A 22,311-nucleotide genomic window follows, 5' to 3' on the forward strand; every position below is an offset into this window, starting at 1 on the left:
ATGCTCAAAATTCTCCAACCAGGCTTCAGCAATACGTGACCTGTGAACTCCCTGATGTTCAAGCTGGTTTTAGAAAAGGCAGATGAACCAGAGATCAAATTGCCAACATCCCCTGGATCATGGAAAAAGCAAGAGAGTTCCAGAGAAACACCTATTTCTGCTTTATTGACTATGCCAAAGCCTTTGACTGTGTGGATCACAAGAAACTGTGGAAAATTCTGAAAGAGATGGGAATACCAGACCACCTAACCTGCCTCTTGAGAAATCTGTATTTAGGCCAGGAAGAAACAGTTAGAACTGGACATGGAACAACAGACTGGTTCCAAATAGGAAAAGAAGTATGTCAAGGCTGTATATTGTCACCCTGCTTATTGAACTTCTATGCAGAGTACATCATGAGAAATGCTGGACTGGAAGAAACACAAGCTGGAATCAAGATTGCTGGGAGAAATATCAATAACCTCAGATATGCTAATGACACCACCCTTATGGCAGAAAATGAAGAAGAACTGAAAAGCCTCTTGATGAAAGTGAAAATGGAGAGTGAAAAAGTTGGCTTAAACCTCAACATTCAGAAAATAAAGATCATGGCATCCAGTCCCACCACTTCATGGGAAAATAGATGGGGAAACAGTAGAAACAGTGTCAGACTATTTTTGGGGGCTCCAAAATCACTGCAGATGGTGACTGCAGCCATGAAGTTAAAAGAAGCTTACTCCTTGGAAGAAAAGTTATGATCTACCTAGATAGCACATTGAAAAGCAGAGACATTACTTTGCCGACTAAGGTCCGTCTAGTCAAGGCTATGGTTTTTCCTGTGGTCATGTATGGGTGGGAGAGTTGGACTGTGAAGAAGGCAGAGCGCCAAAGAATTGATGCTTTTGAACTGTGGTGTTGGAGAAGACTCTTGAGAGTCCCTTGGACTACAAGGAGATCCAACCAGTCCATTCTGAAGGAGATCAGCCCTGGGATTTCTTTGGAAGGAATGATGCTAAAGCTGAAGCTCCAATACTTTGGCCACCTGATGTGAAGAGCTGACTCATTGGAAAAGACTCTGATGGTGGGAGGGATTGGGGGCAGGAGGAGAAGGGGAGGACAGAGGATGAGATGGCTGGATGGCATCACAGACTCGATGGACATGAGTCTGAGTGAACTCTGGGAGCTGGTGATGGACAGGGAGTCCTGGCATGCTGCGATTCATAGAGTCACAAAGAGTCGGACACGATTGAGCAACTGAACTGAACTGAACTGAAGTCTGGTATCAGGACTCCCTTTTATTTGGCTTAGACAATAGATGACAATCATCATAGTCTCTCAACTTTTAGTTGTCTCTATTTTGTTAAATATAAATTTATTTATTTTAATTTAAATTTTTACTTTATTTTACTTTACAATACTGTGTTTTTAATTGGAGGTTAATTACTTTACAATATTGTGTTGGTTTTGCCATACATCAACATGAATCCACCATAGGTATACCTGTGTTCCCCATCCTGAACACCTCTCCCTCCTTAAGTGATATCCTAATTAGTTAACAGCATGCTAGAAACTATCACATTTCTCAAGTTCTCATCTTCCTTTTTAAATATTTGGACATTTGACCCCATCAGCCTCCTGGTAGTCCAACAGCCTAACAGACGTCTGTGTATTTCTTATTATTAAAATTATTCTAGCATCTATCTTGATTGCTTTTTCATTTATCCAGTAGTTTTACTTAGTAGATATATTCAGTAGATATAACTTTTAAGTATGGTCAGGGTATTCTGCATACTCTATCTGATCTGCAACTCTAGGGAACTGAGGAAAACATCCACAACATAATGCGGAAAGATAAGAAACATAAGAAATTACAATATTCAAAATTACAGGTACATACTGTGTGATGGAAAATGTGGACTTAAGAGAATAGAAAAATCATGCCAGTTGAGGTATGGATCTGAGGCCAAAGGAAACTAGAAATTCACATAAATGGCAATTCGAAGAGGATATGAATTCCAGATGGAAACATTTTATATGGAAAGACACAGAATAGGAAATCTTGCTATGAAAACATCAGGTAAGTTACCTTGATCAGAAAATAGGGGTCTATTGAGGAATTATTGAAGATAAAGTCAGTTGGAATTAAAGTCTGAGAAGGCCTTGAAATCATGGACAAAATGTTCAAGGTCTGTCCTGTCAAAAATATTTGTGTCCGAAAAGTCTCTTGGTTAAAGAGCTGTGTTTTAGTAAAATTAATTTGACAACATTTTGTAGGGCAGGCTGTAGAAAAAGACATCTATTTTGAAAGTAATATAGTAGTTCAGGCATGATAAAAATCAGGAAGTTGCAAACAACAACAAAATGAAAACTGAGAAATGTTATAAAGGAAAAATCTAAGATTTCATAAAAAGCATTAAGTGACACTTCTGTCATTCCAAGTCTAGTACAATCCTAGACTAAAAGCTTGACATTCAAACTTTTGATGTTTGATGTATGTGTCTGATGATGCTAACCTGCCATTATAATATTTTAGGTCCATATTGCCCCACACATATAGCCCTGCCTTCTTAGGCAGAAGATCTGCTGATTTCTCTTCTGCATTGCTCTTGAAACCTAGACAAAGCACTGTAGGAATTCAGGATATATTTGTTGAATTAAAAAAATCAGTAAATGAATTTGATGACTTCATCTTATCTATCCAAATGGGCCTTTTATGGTTACCAGTTAGAAAGGTGCTTGGTCTTTTTATCGTCCTCCTGTAGATCTCAACTTTATTCTGTGCTCATTTTCCTTGTCTAGAATGACAAACTCTCTTATTCACTATAAGATCTTTAAGGAAATAAATCTTTTTCTATCCAGTTGTCAGTTATTGTCCTTTAAAGTCATATCTACAGTCTAGCGATTGTTTATTGTCTTAATGTTGAGCTCTAGCTGATTGCCGTATCTAATAGGATAACTTCTCAGAGAACCAGTGTGTATATAACCTACTTTAATGTGCTCTTTTTTCCATCATTGAAAGACACTGAGAGTGTTAGTTGCTCAGTCATGTCTGACTCTTTGTGACCCCATGGACTATAGCCTGCCAGGCTCCTCTGTCCATGGAGTTCTTCAGGAAAGTATACTGGAGAGGGTAGCCATTCCCTTCTCCAGAGGATTTCCCCAGCCCAGTGATTGAACCCAGGACACCTGCATTGCAGGTGGATCTTCACCATCTGAGCCACCAGGGGAGCCCCAATTTCCATCATTGGATAAGTGCATAAAAAGCATCAAGTGAATGATTTTCATTGATGATCTCTCCACTTTCCTCCTTTAAAGACATCATCAGCTGGTGAGATAATAATGATGGTTAATCCTAGGTCAACTCCCTAGGATGAGTATAAGGAGCAATTTTCTATGCATTCATTACTATTGTGAAATGAGGTGAATTGTAAGTGGTAAAATAATTTGTTGAGGACGAGAAATTATGTTGGTTAATCACTGTTAGGATTCTAAGTACCTACTGAAAATAATTAAAGAAATCATTGACTTATATGTGCTGATGGATTCACATTAGCCATGGTTTCTTAGAAAAGTAACTCTTAAAGTCATCACAAATAAAGTTAGAAAGAACACTCAGAAAGAAATTATGTAAAAATATTTTTAAAATGTATAAAACTGGATTGCATAGTTTTCTTTAAGAGATTTTTAAACAATTAATTCCTTCTCAAAAGATAGCAAAAGTTGCAATTTTCATTCCAAGATACTGAACAGAGTGGGAAACAAGATGTTACAGAAATGGAGAATTTAGAAGATATTTAACTAGCTAGGATATTGTGATCAGAACAATACGAGAACCTCAGATCTGTTGTTGTTGTTCACTCACTCTGTGCTCAACTCTTTGTGACCCCATGGACTGCAGCACATCAGACTTCGCTGTCCTTCACTATCTCACGGAGTTTACTCAAACTCATGTCCATTGAATTGATGAAGCCATCCAACAATTTCATTGTCTGTTACCCACTTCTCCTCCTGCCCTCAACATTTCCCAGCATCAGAGTCTTTTCCAATAAGTCAGCTCTTTGGCATCAGGTGTCAGAGTATTGGAGGAAGCTTCAGTTTCAGCATCAGTCCTTCCAATGAAAATTCAAGGTGGATTTGCTTTAGAATTGAGTGGTTTGATATCCTTGATGTTCAAATGACTCTAAAGAGTCTCCTTCAGCATCATAGTTCTAAAGCATCAATTCTTTGGTGCTCATCCTCCTTTTTGGTCTAACTCTCATGCCCATACATGACTCCTGGAAAAACCATAGCTTTGACTATACAACTCTTTGTCGGCAAAGTGATGTCTCTACTTTTAAACATGCAGTCTAGGTTTGTCAAAGCTTTTCTTCAAAGGAACAAGTATCTTTGAACTTCATGGGTGCAGTCACCATATGCAGTGATTTTGGAGCCAAATAAAATAAAATCTGTCATTGTTTCTGCTTTCCCCCCATCTATTTGCCATGCTCAGTGGTAAAGAATCCACCTACAATGAAGGAGACCTGGGTTCAATCCCTGGGTTAGGAAGATCCCCTGGAGAAGGAAATGGCAACCCACTCCATATTCTTGCCTGGAGAATCCCATGGACCCAAGAGCCAGGCGGGCTGCAACTGCTACTGCTAAGTCGCTTCAGTCATGTCCGACTCTGTGCGATCCCATAGACGGCAGCCCACGAGGCTCCCTGCCATTCCTGGGATTCTCCAGGCAAGAACACTGGAGTGGGTCGCCATTTCCTCCTCCAGTGCATGAAGTGAAAAGTGAAAGTGAAGTCACTCAGTTGTGTCTGACTCTTGGCGACCCCGTGGACTGCAGCCTACCAGGCTCTTCCCTCCATGGAATTTTCCAGGCAAGAGTACTGGAGTGGGATGCCATCACCTTCTCTGGCAGGCTGCAAGGAGGGTCGCAAAGAGTCAGACACAACTGAAGCAACTTATCATGCACACACAATGGGACTGGATACCATGATCTTTGTTTTTTGAGTGTTGAGTTTTAAGGCAGTTTTTTCACTCTCCTCTTTCACCTTCAAGAGATTCTTTAGTTCCTCTTTGTTTTCTGCCTTTAGGGTGGTGTTATATGCATATCTGAGGTTATTGATATTTCTCCTTGCAGTCTTGATTCCAGCTTGTGATTCTTCCAGCCCAGTATTTTGCATGATTGTACTCTGTGTATAAGGTAAATAAGCCATATCTAGCTCCTTGAAATAAAAATTCATAAAATATAATGTACAGATGCTTGAGATGGTTAAATAATCTCCTTTAGGAAACATATGCTTTTGGTATATAATCTAACTTTTGAAATGGAGTGGCCCTTTGAACCAAGGTCAGAAATAAAACCTTATGAGATATAAAAACTAGGAGATTTTGTTTAATGACACTGATAAATATTATCTCCTCTTTATAAGCACCAATTATAAATCGGTTAGGGCTTCCCTGGTAGCTCAGCTCATAAAGAATCTGATTGTAATGCAGGAGACTCCAGTTCAATTCCTGGGTCAGGAAGATCTTCTAGAGAAGGGAAAGGCTACCCACTCCATGATTCTTGGGCTTCCCTGGTGGCTCAGAGTGTAAAGAATCTGCCTGCAATGTAGGAGACCTGGGTTTAGTCCCTGGGTTGGGAAGATCCCTTGGAGGAGGGCATGGCAACCCATTCCAGTATTCTTGCCTGAAGAGTGGCTATAGACAGAGGAGCCTGGGGGGCTACAGTCAGTAGGGTTGCAAAGAGTCAGATATGACTGAGTGAGTAAGCACAGGACAGCACATAAATTGGTTAGGCCCTCTTCTTCATAATACAAATAATTCTTGGGAAGTTGACTTTTATAGTCATAAGATCTTTTAGTAATCATTTCATACAAACTCCAACAGATATTTCCTGAATCCCAGCTTGTGATTATTATGAAATTCATGAGAAGATTAATAAAACTTACTTTCTGCTATTATAAAGAATACTAGTGGAAGGGTTGGGGAGTGGTAGATAAATCTGAAGATAGGATATTTCAATACACTCTTTGCAGTATGCTCAAGGAGATGTGAAGGTACAGGAGGGCCCCAGAGTGGTAGGTAAATTCATTTGAAGGATTTTAACAGTTTTTTTCAAATCGTAGCTGAGCTCACTAGGAGAGAGGCTCATGATAGACATCAACATACTTAAAATTAAGGGACAGCCTAAATGACATGTTGAGCATAGAAAGTTAAAGCTAAAATACATAATTATAAGGTCAAAAGACCTTATAGGGGATGTAGCAATACCAAACAAAATATTCTTGGTTTTATTCTTCTGACAAGATGTTATTGTAAGATTTTTTTTAATTTAGGGTTTTATATTGCTCCACTCTCTTAATATAAAATATTATGTTCTCAGAACTTTATTTGTAGATGAAAAACTACCAAGAAAAATTTCCCAACCTAATTACTTCATATGCATTCCTTTAAATATATGATACATCAAAAGCAATTGCTTATCATCTCTTATTTTGATTTATAAACATTTTTTAACATGATAAAAGGTCAAGGGACAAGTATTTTCTGAATACCATAATTCATTTTATTAATTTCTATTAAGAGGAGAGTAAAAATTTTGGCTTGAAGCTCAACATTCAGAAAACGAAGATCATGGCATCTGGTCCCATCACTTCATGGGAAATAGATGGGGAATCAGTGGAAACAGTGTCAGACTTTATCTTTCGGGGCTTCAAAATCACTGCAGATGGTGACTGCAGCTATGAAATTAAAAGACACTTACTCCTTGGAAGAAAAGTTATGAGCACCCTAGATAGCATATTCAAAAGCAGAGACATTACTTTGCCAACAAAGGTCCGTCTAGTCGAGGCTATGGTTTTTCCAGTGGTCATGTATGGATGTGAGAGTTGGACTGTGAAGAAAGCTGAGCACCGAATAATTGATGCTTTTGAACTGTGGGGAAGACTCCTGAGAGTCCCTTGGACTGCAAGGAGATCCAACCAGTCCATTCTAAAGGAGATCAGCCCTGGGTGTTCTTTGGAGGGAATGATGCTAAAGCTGAAACTCCAGTACTCTGGCCACCCATGCGAAGAGTTGACTCAATGAAAAAGACTCTGACACTGGGAGGGATTGGAGACAGGAGGAAAAGGGGACGACAGAGGATTAGATGGCTGGATGGCATCACCGACTCAATGGATGTGAGTTTGAGTGAACTCCAGGACGTGGTGATGGACAGGGAGGCCTGGCGTGCTGCGATTCATGGGGTCGCAGAGAGTCAGACACAACTGAGCGACTGAACTGAACTGAACTGAAAGAACAAATTTCCTTGAACAGAATAAAGATAAGTTACTCAAATTAATTGTAACCATTATATTGCATAATTGAGAAGAAAAACAGTTTTCCCTCTCCAAACAGCTTTTATTATTATTGGATTGTTAACATATAGCCAAAGTTTTCTGGGGAAAATTTTAACTTATTTATTCAACAATATTTATAGAGCAGGGCTTCCCTAATGGCTCAGGGGTAAAGAATTCACTTTCCAATGCTGGAGACTTGAGTTTGATCCCTGGGTCAGGAACATACTCTGGAGTAGGAAATGGCAACCCACTCCAGTCTCCCTGTATTCTTGCCTGGAAATTCCCATGGACAGAGGAGCCTGTTTGGCTACAGTACGTGGGATTGCAAAAGAATCAGACATGACTTAGCAACTAAACAACACCAACAATGGTATGTGCATCTGTGTGTGTGTGTGTGTGTGTGTGTGTGTGTGCACGTGCATATTCAGTTCAGTTCAGTTTCTCAGTTGTGTCTGACTCTGTGACCCCATGGACTGCAGCACTCCAGACTTCCCTGCCTATCATCAACTCCCAGACCTCACTCAAACACATGTCCATTGAGTCAGTGATGCCATGCAACCATCTCATCCACAGTCATCCCCTTCTCCTCCTGCCTTCAAATTTTCCCAGCATCGGAGTCTTTTCCAATGAGTCAATTATTCACATAAGATGGCCAATTTTGGATTTTCAGTTTCAGCATCAATCCTTCCAATAAATATTCAGGACTGATTTCCTTTAGGCTTAACTGTTTGGATCTCCTTGCAGCTCAAGGGATTCTCAAGAGTCTTCTCCAACACTACAGTTCAAAAGCATCAGTTCTTCAGCACTCAGCTTTCTTTATAGTCAACTCTCACATCCATATATGACTACTGGAAAAACCATAGCCTTGACTAGATAGACCTTTGCCAGCAAAGTAATGTCTCTGTTTTTTAATATACTGTCTAAGCTGGTCATAGCTTTTCTTCCAAGGAGCGTCTTTCAATTTCATGGCTGCAGTCACCATTTGCAGTGATTTTGGAGCCGAAGAAAATAAAGTCTGACACTGTTTCCATTGTTTTCCCATCTTTGCCATGAAGTGATGGGACCAGGTGTCATGATCTTAATTTTCTGAACGTTGAGTTTTAAGTCAGCTTTTTCACTCTCCTCTTTCACGTTCATCAAGAGGCTCTTTAGTTCTTCGTTTTCTGCCATAAGGGTGGTGTCATCTGTGTATCTGAGGTTATTGATATTTCTCCCAGAAATCTTGATTCCAGCTTGTGCTTCATCCAGTCTGGCATTTTGCATGATGCACTCTGCATATAAGTTAAATAAGGAAGGTGACAATATGCAACTTTGATGTACTCCTTTCCTGATTTGGAACCAGTCTGGTGTTCCATGTATGCTTTCAAATGTTGCTTCTTGACCTGCATACAGATTTCTCAGGAGGCCAGGAAGGTGGTCTGGTATTCCCATTCTTGAGGAATTTTCCACAGTTTGTTGTGATCCATACAGTCAAATGCTTTGGCTTACTCAATAAAGCAGAAGTAGATGTTTTTCTGGAACTCTTTTGCTTTTTTGATGTTCCAACAGATGTTGGCAATTTGATCTCTTGTTCCTTTGCTTTATTGAAATCCTTCTTGACCATCTGGAAAATCACAGTTTATATTCTGTTGAAGCCTGACTTGGAGAATTTTGCACATTACTTTGCTAGCGTGTGAGATGAGTGCAATTGTACATTAGTTTGAACATTCTTTGGCATTGCCTTTTTTGGATTGGAATGAAAACTGATCTTTCCCAGTCCTGTGGCCACAGGTGAGTTTGCAGTTTGCTCAGCAGTGGCTAAACTCAGCAAACTATATATACATCTTCTGGCTGGATTCAGACTATATTTTGAAGATAGAACAAACAGAATATGACACATTATCTTGGGCATATGAGTAAAAAGAGGAAGTCAAGACTGACTTCAATGTTTCAACCCGAGCATCTGGAAATATAAAATTGATAAAGGTGAGACTGAGAATGGAGTGAATCTGAGAGCCAAGAACAGGAAATATGGACCTGTTTTGTTTAAGGATTTTGTTTGAAATCTTAGTTGAAAAATTGAATGGGCAACTAGATAATGACTCTGGAACTCTGGAGAAATTTGTGTTATGTACTTAAATTTGGAATCCATATAGAGCTGATGTTCAAACTCAGGAGATATTAGTATCAAAGAGGTGAGTGTATATAAGAAAGAGAAAACATGAATCCACAACGGGTGTACACGTGTTCCCAATCCTGAACCCCCCTTCCACCTCCCTCCCCATACCATCCCTCTCAGTCATCCCAGTGCACCAGCCCCAAGCATCATGGCAAAACCAATACAATATTGTAAAGTAAAAAAAATAAATAAAATAAAATAAAAAAAGTTTTCTCCCCCCCAAAAAAAAAATTAAAAAAAATTCTACAAAAAAAAAAAAGAAAAGAAAAGAAAGAGAAAACAAGGGATGAATCCCCAAAGTACTTCAATGTTAAGTTATCAGGAAAAACAGAGTAGACTGGGAAGTAAAGACTAATAAAGCAGAAGGAAACCCAGGAGAGTACAGTCTGAAAGTCACGTGAAGAGAATAGGTAAACAACCATGGATTAAGCTGAGGTTAGTAACATGGAGGAGATATTATGGACATTTTCAAAAGCAGTTATGTCAGAATTGGTGTGTGAAAATCTAATTAACATGTGTTTACATAGAATGGAAAGAGATAAATTTGATAGTGAACGAACTATCTTCAACTCTTTCAAGGAGTTTGGCTGCAAACATGTTAGAGAAACAGCAGTACAGACAGAGGAAGTGGGTTCAGAAAATTCCTTTAAGACAGCAGATATAACAGTATCCTCTTGTGCTGGTGGTTATAATCTGGTAAAGAGGCATTAATAATGCAGGAATCAAAGAGGAGCAATCTTTAAAATGACCTGAGAGAAAATGGGGATTAGTATACAAGTGGACAAACTGGCTTTAGATAACAGCATGGGTGTGATCTCTTACCTAGAGCCAGACATTCTGGAATGTCAAGTGGGCCTTAGGAAGCATCACTAAGAACAAAGCTAGTGGAGGTGATGGAATACCAGTTGAAATATTTCAAATCCTAAAAGATGATGCTGTTAAAGTACTGCACTCAATATGCCAGCAAGTTTAGAAAACTCAGCAGTGGCCACAGGACTGGAAAAGATCAATTTTATTCCAATCCCAAAGAAAGTCAATGCCAAAGAATGTTCAAACTACTGCACAATTGTACTCATCTCACACGCTAGCAAAGTAATATGCAAAATTCTCCAAGTCAAGCTTCAACAGAACATGAACAATGAACTTCCCAGTTCATTGTTCATCCAGTATTCAAGCTGGATTTCAAAAAAGCAGAAGAACCAGAGAGCAAATTGCCAACATTCATTGGACATCAAAAGAGCAATAACCTTACCTGCCTCCTGAGAAATCTGTATGCAGATCAAGAAGCAACATTTGAAAGCAGACATGGAACACCAGACTGGTTCCAAATCGGGAAAGGAGTACATCAGAGTTGCATATTGTCATCTTCCTTATTTAACTTATATGCAGGGTGCATCATGCAAAATGCCAGACTGGATGAAGCACAAGCTGGAATCAAGATTTCTTGGAGAAATATCAATAACCTCAGATACACAGATGACACCACCCTTATGGCAGAAAACGAAGAACTAAAGAGCCTCTTGATGAACGTGAAAGAGGAGAGTGAAAAAGCTGACTTAAAACTCAACGTTCAGAAAATTAAGATCATGACACCTGGTCCCATCACTTCATGGCAAAGATGGGAAAACAATGGAAACAGTGTCAGACTTTATTTTCTTCGGCTCCAAAATCACTGCAAATGGTGACTGCAGCCATGAAATTGAAAGACGCTCCTTGGAAGAAAAGCTATGACCAGCTTAGACAGTATATTAAAAAACAGAGACATTACTTTGCTGACAAAGGTCTATCTAGTCAAGGCTATGGTTTTTCCAGTAGTCATATATGGATGTGAGAGTTGACTATAAAAAAAGCTGAGTGCCAAGGAACTGATGCTTTTGAACTGTATGTTGGAGAAGACTCCTGAGAGTCCCTTGGACTGCAAGGAGATCCAAACAGTTAAGCCTAAAGGAAATCAGTCCTGAAAATTTATTGGAAGGACTGATGCCGAAGCTGAAATTCCAATACTTTGGCCACCTAATGAGAAGAACTGACTCACTGGAAAAGACTCCAATGCTGGGAAAAATTGTAGGCAGGAGGAGAAGGGAAACACAGAGGATGAGATAGTTGGATGGGATCACCGACTCAATGAACATAAGTTTGAGCAAGCTCCAAGAGTTCATTATTATAAAGGGAAACCTGGTGTGCTGCAGTCCATGGGGTTGCAAGGAGTCAGACATGACTGAGTAACTAATCTGAACTGAACAACATGGATGATTAATCTTTTAGCAATCAGAAAGGTAGAATAATATATATACAGATACTGATAACAGAGTTGATGAGGTGAAAGGTTTCTGCTTTTTGCTTCAACTTCATTAGTGAAATGGGAATTAAGGCCTCATAGTGAAATGGGAAGTTAGTGAAATGGGAAGTGAGATTGGGAATGAGGATGGTGATACAAATTTGAATAAATGAGAAGGTGGAAATTGAGAGTGAGAATGTTTTGCTGTTCAGTGTTAGGGTCTAATGAGGAATGTGGTCATGAATTTAAAATGAACATTGAAAGCTGTTTATGTTTATCTTTAGCTTATTCATTTATACATGTACAGGTGTAGAAATGGTGGAAAGTTGAATTCAGCTAGGACTGTGGTTTTGCCCTACCACGAAGAAGATAGAGAGCAGCAAGAAAACTGAGAATATATGCATGAGAGTGACTCTAATGATTAACAATGGAATTGAGCTGAATAAAGAAGGGAACTACTGCACAGTGGGGCTCATTTCACATGCTAGCAAGGTAATGCTCAAAATCCTTGAAGCAACAGTATGAAAAGGCAAAAAGAGAGGCCACTGAAAGGTGAACTCCCCCGATTGGTAGGTGCCCAATATGCTACTGGAGATCAGGGGAGAAATAACTCCAGAAAGAATAAAGGGATGAAGCCAAAGCAAAAACAACACCCAATTGGGGATGGGACTGGTGATAGAAGCAAGGTTCCATGCTGTAAACAGCAATATTGCTCTTTACAATAGGTTCTACATGAACCTGGAATGTTAGGTCCATGAATCAAGGCAAATTGGAAGTGATCAAACAGGAAATGACAAGAGTGAACATCGACATTCTAGGAATCAGCGAACTAAAATGGACTGGAATAGATGAATTTAACTCAGATGACCATTATATCTACTACTGTGGGCAGGAATCCCTTAGAAGAAATGGAGTAGCCATCATAGTCAACAAGAGAGTCTGAAATGCAGTACTTGGATGGAATCTCAAAAACGACAGAATGATCTCTGTTCATTTCCAAGGAAAACCATTCAATATCACAGTAATCCAAGTCTATGCCCCTACCAGTAATGCTGAAGAAGCTGAAGTTGAATGGTTCTATGAAGACCTACAGGACCTTCTAGAACTAACACCCCCAAAAAGATGTCCTTTTCGTTATAGGGGACTGGAATGCAAAGGTAGGAAGTCAAGAAACACCTGGAGTAACAGACAAATTTGGCCCTGTAGTACATAATGAAACAGGGCAAGGTTAATAGAGTTCTGGCAAGAGAACGCACTGGTCATAGCAAACACCCTCTTCCAACAACACAAGAGGAGACTCTACACATGGACATCACCAGATGGTCAACACCGAAATCAGATTGATTATATTCTTTGCAGCCAAAGATGGAGAAGCTCTATACAGTCAGCAAAAACAAGACCAGGAGCTGACTGTGGCTCAGATCATGAACTTCTTATTACCAGATTCAGACTGAAATTGAATAAAGTGGAGAAAACCACTAGACCATTCAGTTATGACCTAAATCAAATCCCTTATGACTATACAGTGGAAGTGAGAAATAAGGACTAGATCTGATAGATAGAGTGCCTGATGAACTATGGACAGAGGTTCGTGGCATTGTACAGAAGACAGGAATCAAAACCCAAGAAAAAGAAATGCAAAAAAGTAAAATGGCTGTCTGAGGAGGCGTTACAAATGACTGTGAAAAGAAGGGAAGCAAAAAGCAAAGGAGAAAAAGAAAGATATACACATTTGAATGCAGAATTCCAAGGAATAGCAAGGAGAGATAAGAAAGCCTTCCTCAGAGATCAATGCAAAGAAATAAAGAAAAATTATAGAATGGGAAAGATTAGAGATCACTTCAAGAGAATTAGAGATGCCAAGGGAACATTTCATGCAAAGATGGGCTCAATAAAGGACAGAAATTGTATGGACCTAACAGAAGCAGAAGATGTTAAGAAGAGGTAGCAAGAATACAGAGAAGAATTATACAAAAAAGATCTTCACAACTCAAATAATCACGATGGTGTGATCACTCACCTAGAGCCAGCCATCCTGGAATGTGAAATCAAGTGGCCTTAAAAGCATCACTACAAACACAGCTAGTGAAGGTGATGGAATTCCAGTTGAGCTATTTGAAATTCTGAAAGATGATGTTGTGAAAGTGCTGCACTCAATAAGCCAGCAAATTTGGAAAACTCAGCAGTGGCCACAGGACTGAAAAAGGTCAGTTTTCATTCCAATCCCAAAGAAAGGCAATGCCAAAGAATGCTTGGACTCATTTCACATGCTAGTATAGTAATGCTTAAAATTCCCCAAGCCAGGCTTCATCAGTATGTGAACCATGAATTTCCAGATGTTCAAGCTGGTTTTAGAAAAGGCAGAGGAACCAGAGATCAAATTACCAATATCTGCTGGATCATGGAAACAGCAAGAGAGTTCCAGAAAAACATCTATGTCTGCTTTGTTGACTATTCCAAAGCCTTTGACTGTGTGGATCACAATAAACTGTGGAAAATTCTTAAAGATGGGAATACCAGACCACTTGACCTGCTTCTTTAGAAATCTATATTTAGGTCAGGAAGCAACAGTTAGAACTGGACATGGAACTACAGACTGGTTCCAAATAGGAAAAGGAGTACATCAAGGCTGTATATTGACACCCTGCTTATTTAACTTATATGCAGAGTACATCATGAGAAATGCTGGGCTGTAGGAAGCACAAACTGGAATCAAGATTGTCAGGAGAAATATCAATAACCTGAGATATGCAGATGACACCACCCTTATGGCAGAAAGTGAAGAAAAACCAAAGAGCCTCTTGACGAAAGTGAAAGTGGAGAGTGAAAAAGTTGGCTTAAAGCTCAACATTCAGAAAACTAACATCATGACACCTGGTCCCATCATTTCATAGCAAATTGATAGGAAAACAGTGACTCGCTCTATTTTTCTGGGCTCCAGAATCACTGCAGACGGTGATTGCAGCCATGAAATTAAAAGACGCTTACTCCTTGGAAGGAAAGTTATGACCAACCTAGACAGCATATTAAAAAACAGAAACATTACTTTGTCAACAAAGGTCCGTCTAGTCAAGCCTATGGTTTCTCCAGTGGTCATGTATGGATGTGAGAGTTGGACTGTGAAGAAGGCTGAGCGCTGAAGAATTGATGCTTTTGAACTGTGGTGTTGGAGAAGACTCTTGAGAGTCCCTTGGACTGCAAGGAGATCCAACCAGTCCATCCTAAAGGAGATCAGTCCTGGGTGTTCATTGGAAGGACTGATGTTGAAGCTGAAACTCCGATACTTTGGCCACCTGATGTGAAGAGCTGACTCACTGGAAAAGACCCTGATGCTGTGAAGGATTGAGGGCAGGAGGAGAAGGGGACGACAGAGGATGAGATTGTTGGATAGCATCACTGACTCAATGGACATTGGTTTGGGGCGACTGCAGGGTTTGGTGATGGATGGGGAGCCTGGCGTGCTGTGGTTCATGGGGTCACGAAGGGCTGGACAGTACTGATCAGCTGAACTGAACTGAGGCTTCAACAGTATGTAAACTGAGAAGTTCCACATGCTTAAGCTGAATTTAGAAAAGGCAGAGGAACCAAAGATCAAATTGCCAACATTCACTGGATCATAGAAAAAGCAAGCAAATTCCAGGAAAACATCCACTTCTCCTCCACTGACTACAATGAAGCCTTTCACTGTGTGGATCACAGCAAACTGTGGAAAATTCTTAAAGAAATGAGAATAAAAGACCACCTTACCTACCTCCTGAGCAACTTGTATGCAGGCCAGGAAGTAACAGTTAGAACCAAATGTGGTACCATGGACTGGTTGAAAATTGCGACAGGAGTGCATCAAGGTTGTATATTGTCACCCTACTTATTTAACTGATACACAGAGTACCTGATGTGAAATGCCAGGCTGGATGAAATACAAACTAGAATCAAGGTTTTTGGGAGAAATAGCAATAACCTCAGATATGTAGATGACACCGTAGTGGCAGAAAGATAAATGGAACCTAAAAGGCCTTGATGAAGGTGAAATAGGAGAGCAAAAATGCTGACTTAAAACTCAACATTTAGAAAACTAAGATCATGGCATCTGGTCCCATCACTTCATGGCAAATAAATGGGCAAAACATGGAAACAGTGACATCCTTTATTTTCTTGCGCTCCAAAATCTCTACGGATAGTGACTGCAGTAATGAAATTCAAAGATGTTTGCTCCTTGGAAGAAAAGCTATGACAAACCTAGACAGCATTTTTAAAAGCAGAGACATCACTTTGCTGACAAAGTCCCTATAGTCAAAGCTATGGTTTTTCCAACAGTGATGTACAGGTATGAAAGTTGGACAATAAAAAGGCTGAGCACTGAAGAATTAATGCTTTGAAATTGTGGTTCTGGAGAAGATTCTTGAGAGTTCCTTGAATAGCAAGGAGATCAAACTAGTCAATCCTAAAGAAAATCAACTCTGAATATTCCCTGGGAGGACTGATGCTGATCTGCAGCTCCAACACTTCAGCCACCTGATGCAAAGACCTGACTCACTGGAAAAGACTCTGATGGTGGGAAATATTGACAGCAGGAAGAGATGGAGGTGACAGAGGATGAGATAGTTAGATGGATTCATCAACTCAATGGACATAAATTTGAGCTAGCTCCAGGTGTTGGTGATAGAAAGGGAAGCCTGGTCTGCTACAGTCCATGGGGTCACAAAGAGTTGGACACAACTGAGTGACTGAACTGAAAATGACTCACAATAAATGTTAATGGGGATACGATCTTTTTAAATATAAATTTATTTATTTTAATTGGAGGCTAATTACTTTACAATATTATGGATATGATCTGTTGACTTGAACTTTTTAGAGCCTGGAGTGGTGTATTCAGGGGGACTGATGTGAAAGTGATAATGGAAGACAAGAAAGAAGGGTTGTGTGCAGTTATGTTGTTTCTGCTATGGCTGCTGCACCAGCCAGGAGAGAATAAACAGGTCTACAGTTGCTAGACTCCTCACATTTTCTTCCAGTCTCTTAACTCTCGCCTTGCTTACCATGGTTTCAGCAAACAGTGTGCACAGTGAGATACAGCAAGACAATTGGTGCTGTGAGCAGGATGAAGAACAATACATTGTAAGAGACATGGGTTTGATACCTGGGTCGGGATTCCCTGGAAAGGAAATGGTAACCTACACCAGTATCCTTGCCTGGAGAACCCCATGGACAGAGGATCCTCATGAGTGACAGCCCATAGGTTCTCAAAGAACCAGGCATGACTGAAGCAACTGAGCAGCAGCATGGATGAGGAAAATAAAGTTCAAAAGGTGAAGTGACTTGTCCAAAGTTGCTCACTTCATAGGAAAGCTGGGACCAAACTATTGTCTGATTTCAAGTGCAGCATTTTAAAAATCTCGTCTCAGTGTAATCCTCTTCAAGTGCTTTTGCTTGGATAGTGGAAAATATTGGCATGGTTTCCAGTGGGATTCCAGGACTCTACTCACCTGTCACCCAAAGAGATTCTGTCCATATGTATTCAACTTCTGGTCTCTGATTTTGTTTGAAAGAAAAGAACTGTTGGTAAAATAATATTTTAAAATTGTCGTATTGATTACATTTGTTCCTATGACATTATGTAATATTGACTATATTTAGTAGCTACCCTCGGATGTTCCAGGTAAGATGGGTAGAACTTTTCCTTCTCCATCTGGAGGGGTATTTATGTTGCGTCTTCTTAGGTTTGAAGGTTAAGAGTGGGGTCTGTAGCAGTCTAATTGCCTGTACTTTAATTGGTTGGATATTTGTGTGAGACTAAATAGCCACTTAGCTCTATCATTCCAAAGGAGGAAAAAAAATGCAGTAAAGAAGATCTTTGTGTGACGACAATACTTTAACATTGTAATAATTAAAGCTTCTCCTAGCTGACTAGCTAAACTCTGACTTAGAACAGGCACTATTTGCTCTATAATTAGGGTACTGGCTTACTAGAATGAAAATCTTACTACTTTTTTGATTCCTGTTACAAGGGGCTTACAGCTGCACAGTTATATTCAGTGACATAAGAAACAAATAATTGATTTTTTAGGGGGAGGACAGAAGATTAAATTTTATTGAAAAGCATAAGGGAGGTGAAATTATGGATCAATTTATAAACAATAAGAAAAAAATTTGTGGGGGTTTTTGCTTGCAAAAATTAAAAAAAATTAAATTGCTGCATAAGTGAAAGTGACTTTGGCAGAAACATTAGACTGTTTAGTAAGTATTCCAAATCTCTTAAGAATGTTGAATGTATAAAGTAGGCTATATTAGATCTATTTAATAATTCACAGCAATATATACTACCTGTATTCCTTTTAAAACTCTTATTATTTCCTGATGATTTGTGACCCTAATTTAAGCCCCTGATCTATCTGGAATAGAGTCAAGATTAAAATATATTTTATAGCATGTCCAACGCATTAAAACGAGATCAATCTGAGGAAGCAGACCACTTCAAGCTTTAAGTCAGTCAGTAAAGACTTTTATATTTATACTCAAATACGGAAACTAAAATATTGAATTATTTTAGTTTTGAATTTAGTATAGTTTAATTAGGAGCAAATTCCCTCATCTGAGATAAAGTAGTCCTAGTTTGTTTTTGTATAGAAATAATTTTTCAATTTTGATCAAGTGAAAAAAGATATAATGACATGAGCAAAGGATTTTGACATAAGTGCTGGAGAGCTATTGAGTGTAAGAGAGAGCTGAAAGAAGGAAAGCCAAACTGAAGGCTACTGTAGAAAGCAAAGTATGAGGTGATAAGAATCTGGACTGAATAGCAATGGAAATGAAGCAGAATGGGCAATTATATGAGATGTCTCAAAGCAGCAGATCAACAGGAGTTAGAAAATTGAGCAAAGCCCATGAATTAAAGGAAAGGTGATTCAAAGCATACTGCAGGATTCCAAGCATAAATGATTGATAAAACTGTTAGACCTGTTATAAGAGATTATAGAAGAGATAACAGATTTGAAAGAAAAATAGAGAAAATAATGAATTTGCTTGACTTTGGGGCAAAATTAGGACATTTGTTTAGAAATCCCCCTTGAAGACAAAGAGATATGGAACTAAATTTTTGTCTATATGAGGTATATCTATATCTCAGGAATCTCTGGGAATCATCATATTTAACATAGTAATTGTAGCTCAGGAACTGATTATTAGTCTAATGGAGTGACTGAAAAAAGAACAGAAAACCTGGAACTAGACCTTAAGGAAACACATAAGTTGATATAGCTCATGCTAGAAATCATGGAGAAAGTATGAGAATCAGGTCTTAATGCAAGTCACAGTTAGGTGACAATTAATAAGCTGATATATATATATATACATATTTATATATGTATATATGTATAATGTCCTGGAAATGTTGATGTTAAAGAACTATTATTTAACCCCAGGTTCTAAAATTCTACAATCTCAATCCTTAAGAGTTTCTGAAGCCACTCTATGCTGAAAAAAGTAAAATGTACTCATTTTGGCTGTCATAATTATATATATTTTGAACAGTAAACATTAATTTGGTTAAATGTTAGAAATAACACAGTGTAAGAACATGTAGACTTATGTCTTTAATATTGACACTAAAATGAAAATTCATAGGACCAAAATATCCAGATGAAAAGAAACCATTCATCTGAATGATTTGTTTACATAATGTCTACATCTTAATGCACCCAAGTAATTGATAACATTTATAACATTTTGTATAATATTGAACTTTTTTGGTAATCCTCTTTCTTTGTAATTGTGCTTATGATGGTAAGTAAAAATACCAAGAACTTGTAAATTGTGCATTTGTGTGTTTTAGGTGTTTCTATCATTTTAGGAGATTTTTTCTTTGAATACTTCATCCCTGGTTTTTCAAAAGTACTGTGTGTATATGTGTTTGTGTCCATCTGTTTATTGCTGTCGATAGAATACTTCATCATCATGGGTGTGGGGAAGAGTTTTTATGCCACTGTATATAACATTATTATCAAAACAATCTACCTAAATGATTTTTTTGTGTATATATATATGTATATGTATACAGACACAATTCCTTCAGAAGACACCTACCAAGGCAAATGCAGGTTTCCAGTGTTGATTTTGGCATGGGCACAGAACCCATTTTACAAAGAGGAGAAACAACAACCAGCATTGGGAGAATAAAACCAGAGCTCTACAAACAAAAATCAGTGGACTCTGAGGACAATAGGAAAGAAGATGTCAAAACCTGTGGAAAGCTTAATTTCACCCTCCAGTATGACTATGAAAATGAACTTCTAGTGGTGAAAATTATCAAAGCCTTAGATCTCCCTGCTAAAGACTTCATGGGAACTTCTGACCCTTATGTGAAGATGTATCTTCTTCCAGACAGGAAAAAGAAATTTCAGACTCGTGTGCACAGAAAGACTTTAAATCCTCTGTTTGATGAAACTTTTCAGTTTCCTGTAGCATATGATCAACTAAGCAACAGAAAACTACATTTCAGTGTGTATGATTTTGACAGATTTTCTAGACATGACATGATTGGGGAAGTGATTTTTGATAATTTGTTTGAAGCCTCTGATCTCTCCAGAGAAGCCACAGTATGGAAAGATATTCATTGTGCTACCACAGTAAGTTATAATTCTGCCAATATATTCCATTTATTTGACCTGCAGTGATATATAAACCTAATTTTTACCCAGATTAGTTTCAAAAAGTTAGGGAAATTTTGTCGTAAATACCTGCAAACAGTATATGAATTGTATATGTACACAAATAATTCAGGCATTTAACACTATCTAGGTAATATTAGTGATTGTATACATAAAAAATCTTTTCTTTTAATGTCTAACCTTTGTTTCTACACTTCTTGTTTTGAGGAAGTTCATTACTTCACCATACTGGACAGTTCCTCTAATTTGCCAAAAGTAATAGGACTTTTCACTTGTAAAATATTTATGTTTAACTTATTCTCTACAGTCAATTTCCAAATAGTTATTATTGATTTTAATTATTTAAGAAGATTTCATTCCTCAGGTTTAACCTAAAATGTACTTTGATGCCATTTGGAAAGGCCTTGATTGGGCTTAAAACAGCCCACTCCTTCAGAAGCTTTTGTGGAATTCATAAAATTATACCATTTGATATGGCAAATAATGAGGAAGTGATTGGTTTACATTCAGTTCAGTTCAGTTCAGTCACTCATTTATGTCCGACTCTTTGCAATCCCATGGACTGCAGCACCCCAGGCCTCCCTGTCCATGACCAAATCCCGGAGATTACCCAAATTCATGTCCATTGAGTCAGTGATGCCATCCAACCATCTCATCCTTTGTTGTCTCCTTCTCCTCCTGCTCTCAATCTTTCCCAGCATCAGGGTCTTCTGGAATGAATCAGCTCTTTGCATCAGGTGGCCAAAGTATTGGAGTTTCACCTTCAACATCAGTCCTTCCAATGAACACCCAGGACTGATCTCCTTTAGGATGGACTGATTGGATCTCCTGGCAGTCCAAGGGACTCTCAAGAGTCTTCTCCAACACCACAGTTCAAAAGCATCAATTCTTCAGTGCTCAGCCTTCTTCACAGTCCAACTCTCACATCCATACATGACCACAGGAAAAACCATAGCCTTGTCTAGATGGACCTTTGTTGGCAAAGTAATGTCTCTGCTTTTCTATATGCTGTCTAGTTTGGTCATAACTTTCCTTCCAAGGAGTAAGCATCTTTTAATTTCATGGCTGCAGTCACCATCTGCAGTGATTTTGGAGCCCCCCCAAAATAAAGTCAGCCACTGTTTCCACTATTTCCCCATCTATTTGCCATGAAGTGATGGGACCAGATGTCATGATCTTAGTTTTCTGAATGTTGAGCTTTAAGACAACTTTTTCACTCTCCTCTTTCACTTTCATCAAGAGGCTTTTAGTTCTTCTTCACTTTCTGCCATAAGGGTGGTGTCATCTGCATAACTAAAGTTATTGATATTTCTCCTGGCAATCGTGATTCCAGCTTGTGCTTCTTCCAGTCCAGGGTTTCTCAAGATGTACTCTGCATAGAAGTTAAATAACTAGGGTGACAATATACAGCCTTGACGTACTCTTTTTCCTATTTGGAACCAGTCTGTTGTTCCATGTCCACTTCTAACTGTTGCTTCCTGACCTAAATATAGATTTCTCAAGAATCAGGTCAAGGGGTCTGGTATTCCCATCTCTTTCAGAATTTTCCACAGTTTATTGTGATCCACACAGTCAAAGGCTTTGGCATAGTCAATAAAGCAGAAATAGATGTTTTCTGGAACTCTCTTGCTTTTTCAATGATCCAGTGAATGTTGACAATTTGATCTCGGATTCCTCTGCCTTTTCTAAAACCAGATTGAACATCTGTAAGTTCATGGTTCATATATTGTTGAAGCCTGGCTTGGAAAATTTTGAGCATTATTTTACTAGCATGTGAGATGAGTGCAATTGTGTGGTAGTTGTGTATTCTTTGGTATTGCTTTTCTTTGGGATTGGAATGAAAACTGACCTTTTCCATTCCTGTGGTTACTCTTGAGTTTTGCAAATTTGCTGCCATACT

General features: G+C 38.7%; 1 protein-coding gene across 1 annotated transcript in view; it reads left to right on the plus strand.

Moving 5' to 3' along the window:
• The window catches only part of SYT10 (synaptotagmin 10), a 119,309-nt gene that overhangs the window by 40,697 nt on the left and 56,301 nt on the right, over window positions 1–22,311 (plus strand). The window contains exon 3 of the mRNA XM_004006738.6: window positions 19,802–20,369. Within this exon, the coding sequence (XP_004006787.1) occupies window positions 19,802–20,369 (568 nt within the window). The remainder of the gene's footprint in view (window positions 1–19,801; window positions 20,370–22,311) is intronic.

Source organism: Ovis aries, chromosome 3, assembly GCF_016772045.2.
Source record: "Ovis aries strain OAR_USU_Benz2616 breed Rambouillet chromosome 3, ARS-UI_Ramb_v3.0, whole genome shotgun sequence".
In the NCBI taxonomy this organism is placed as follows: domain Eukaryota; kingdom Metazoa; phylum Chordata; class Mammalia; order Artiodactyla; family Bovidae; genus Ovis; species Ovis aries.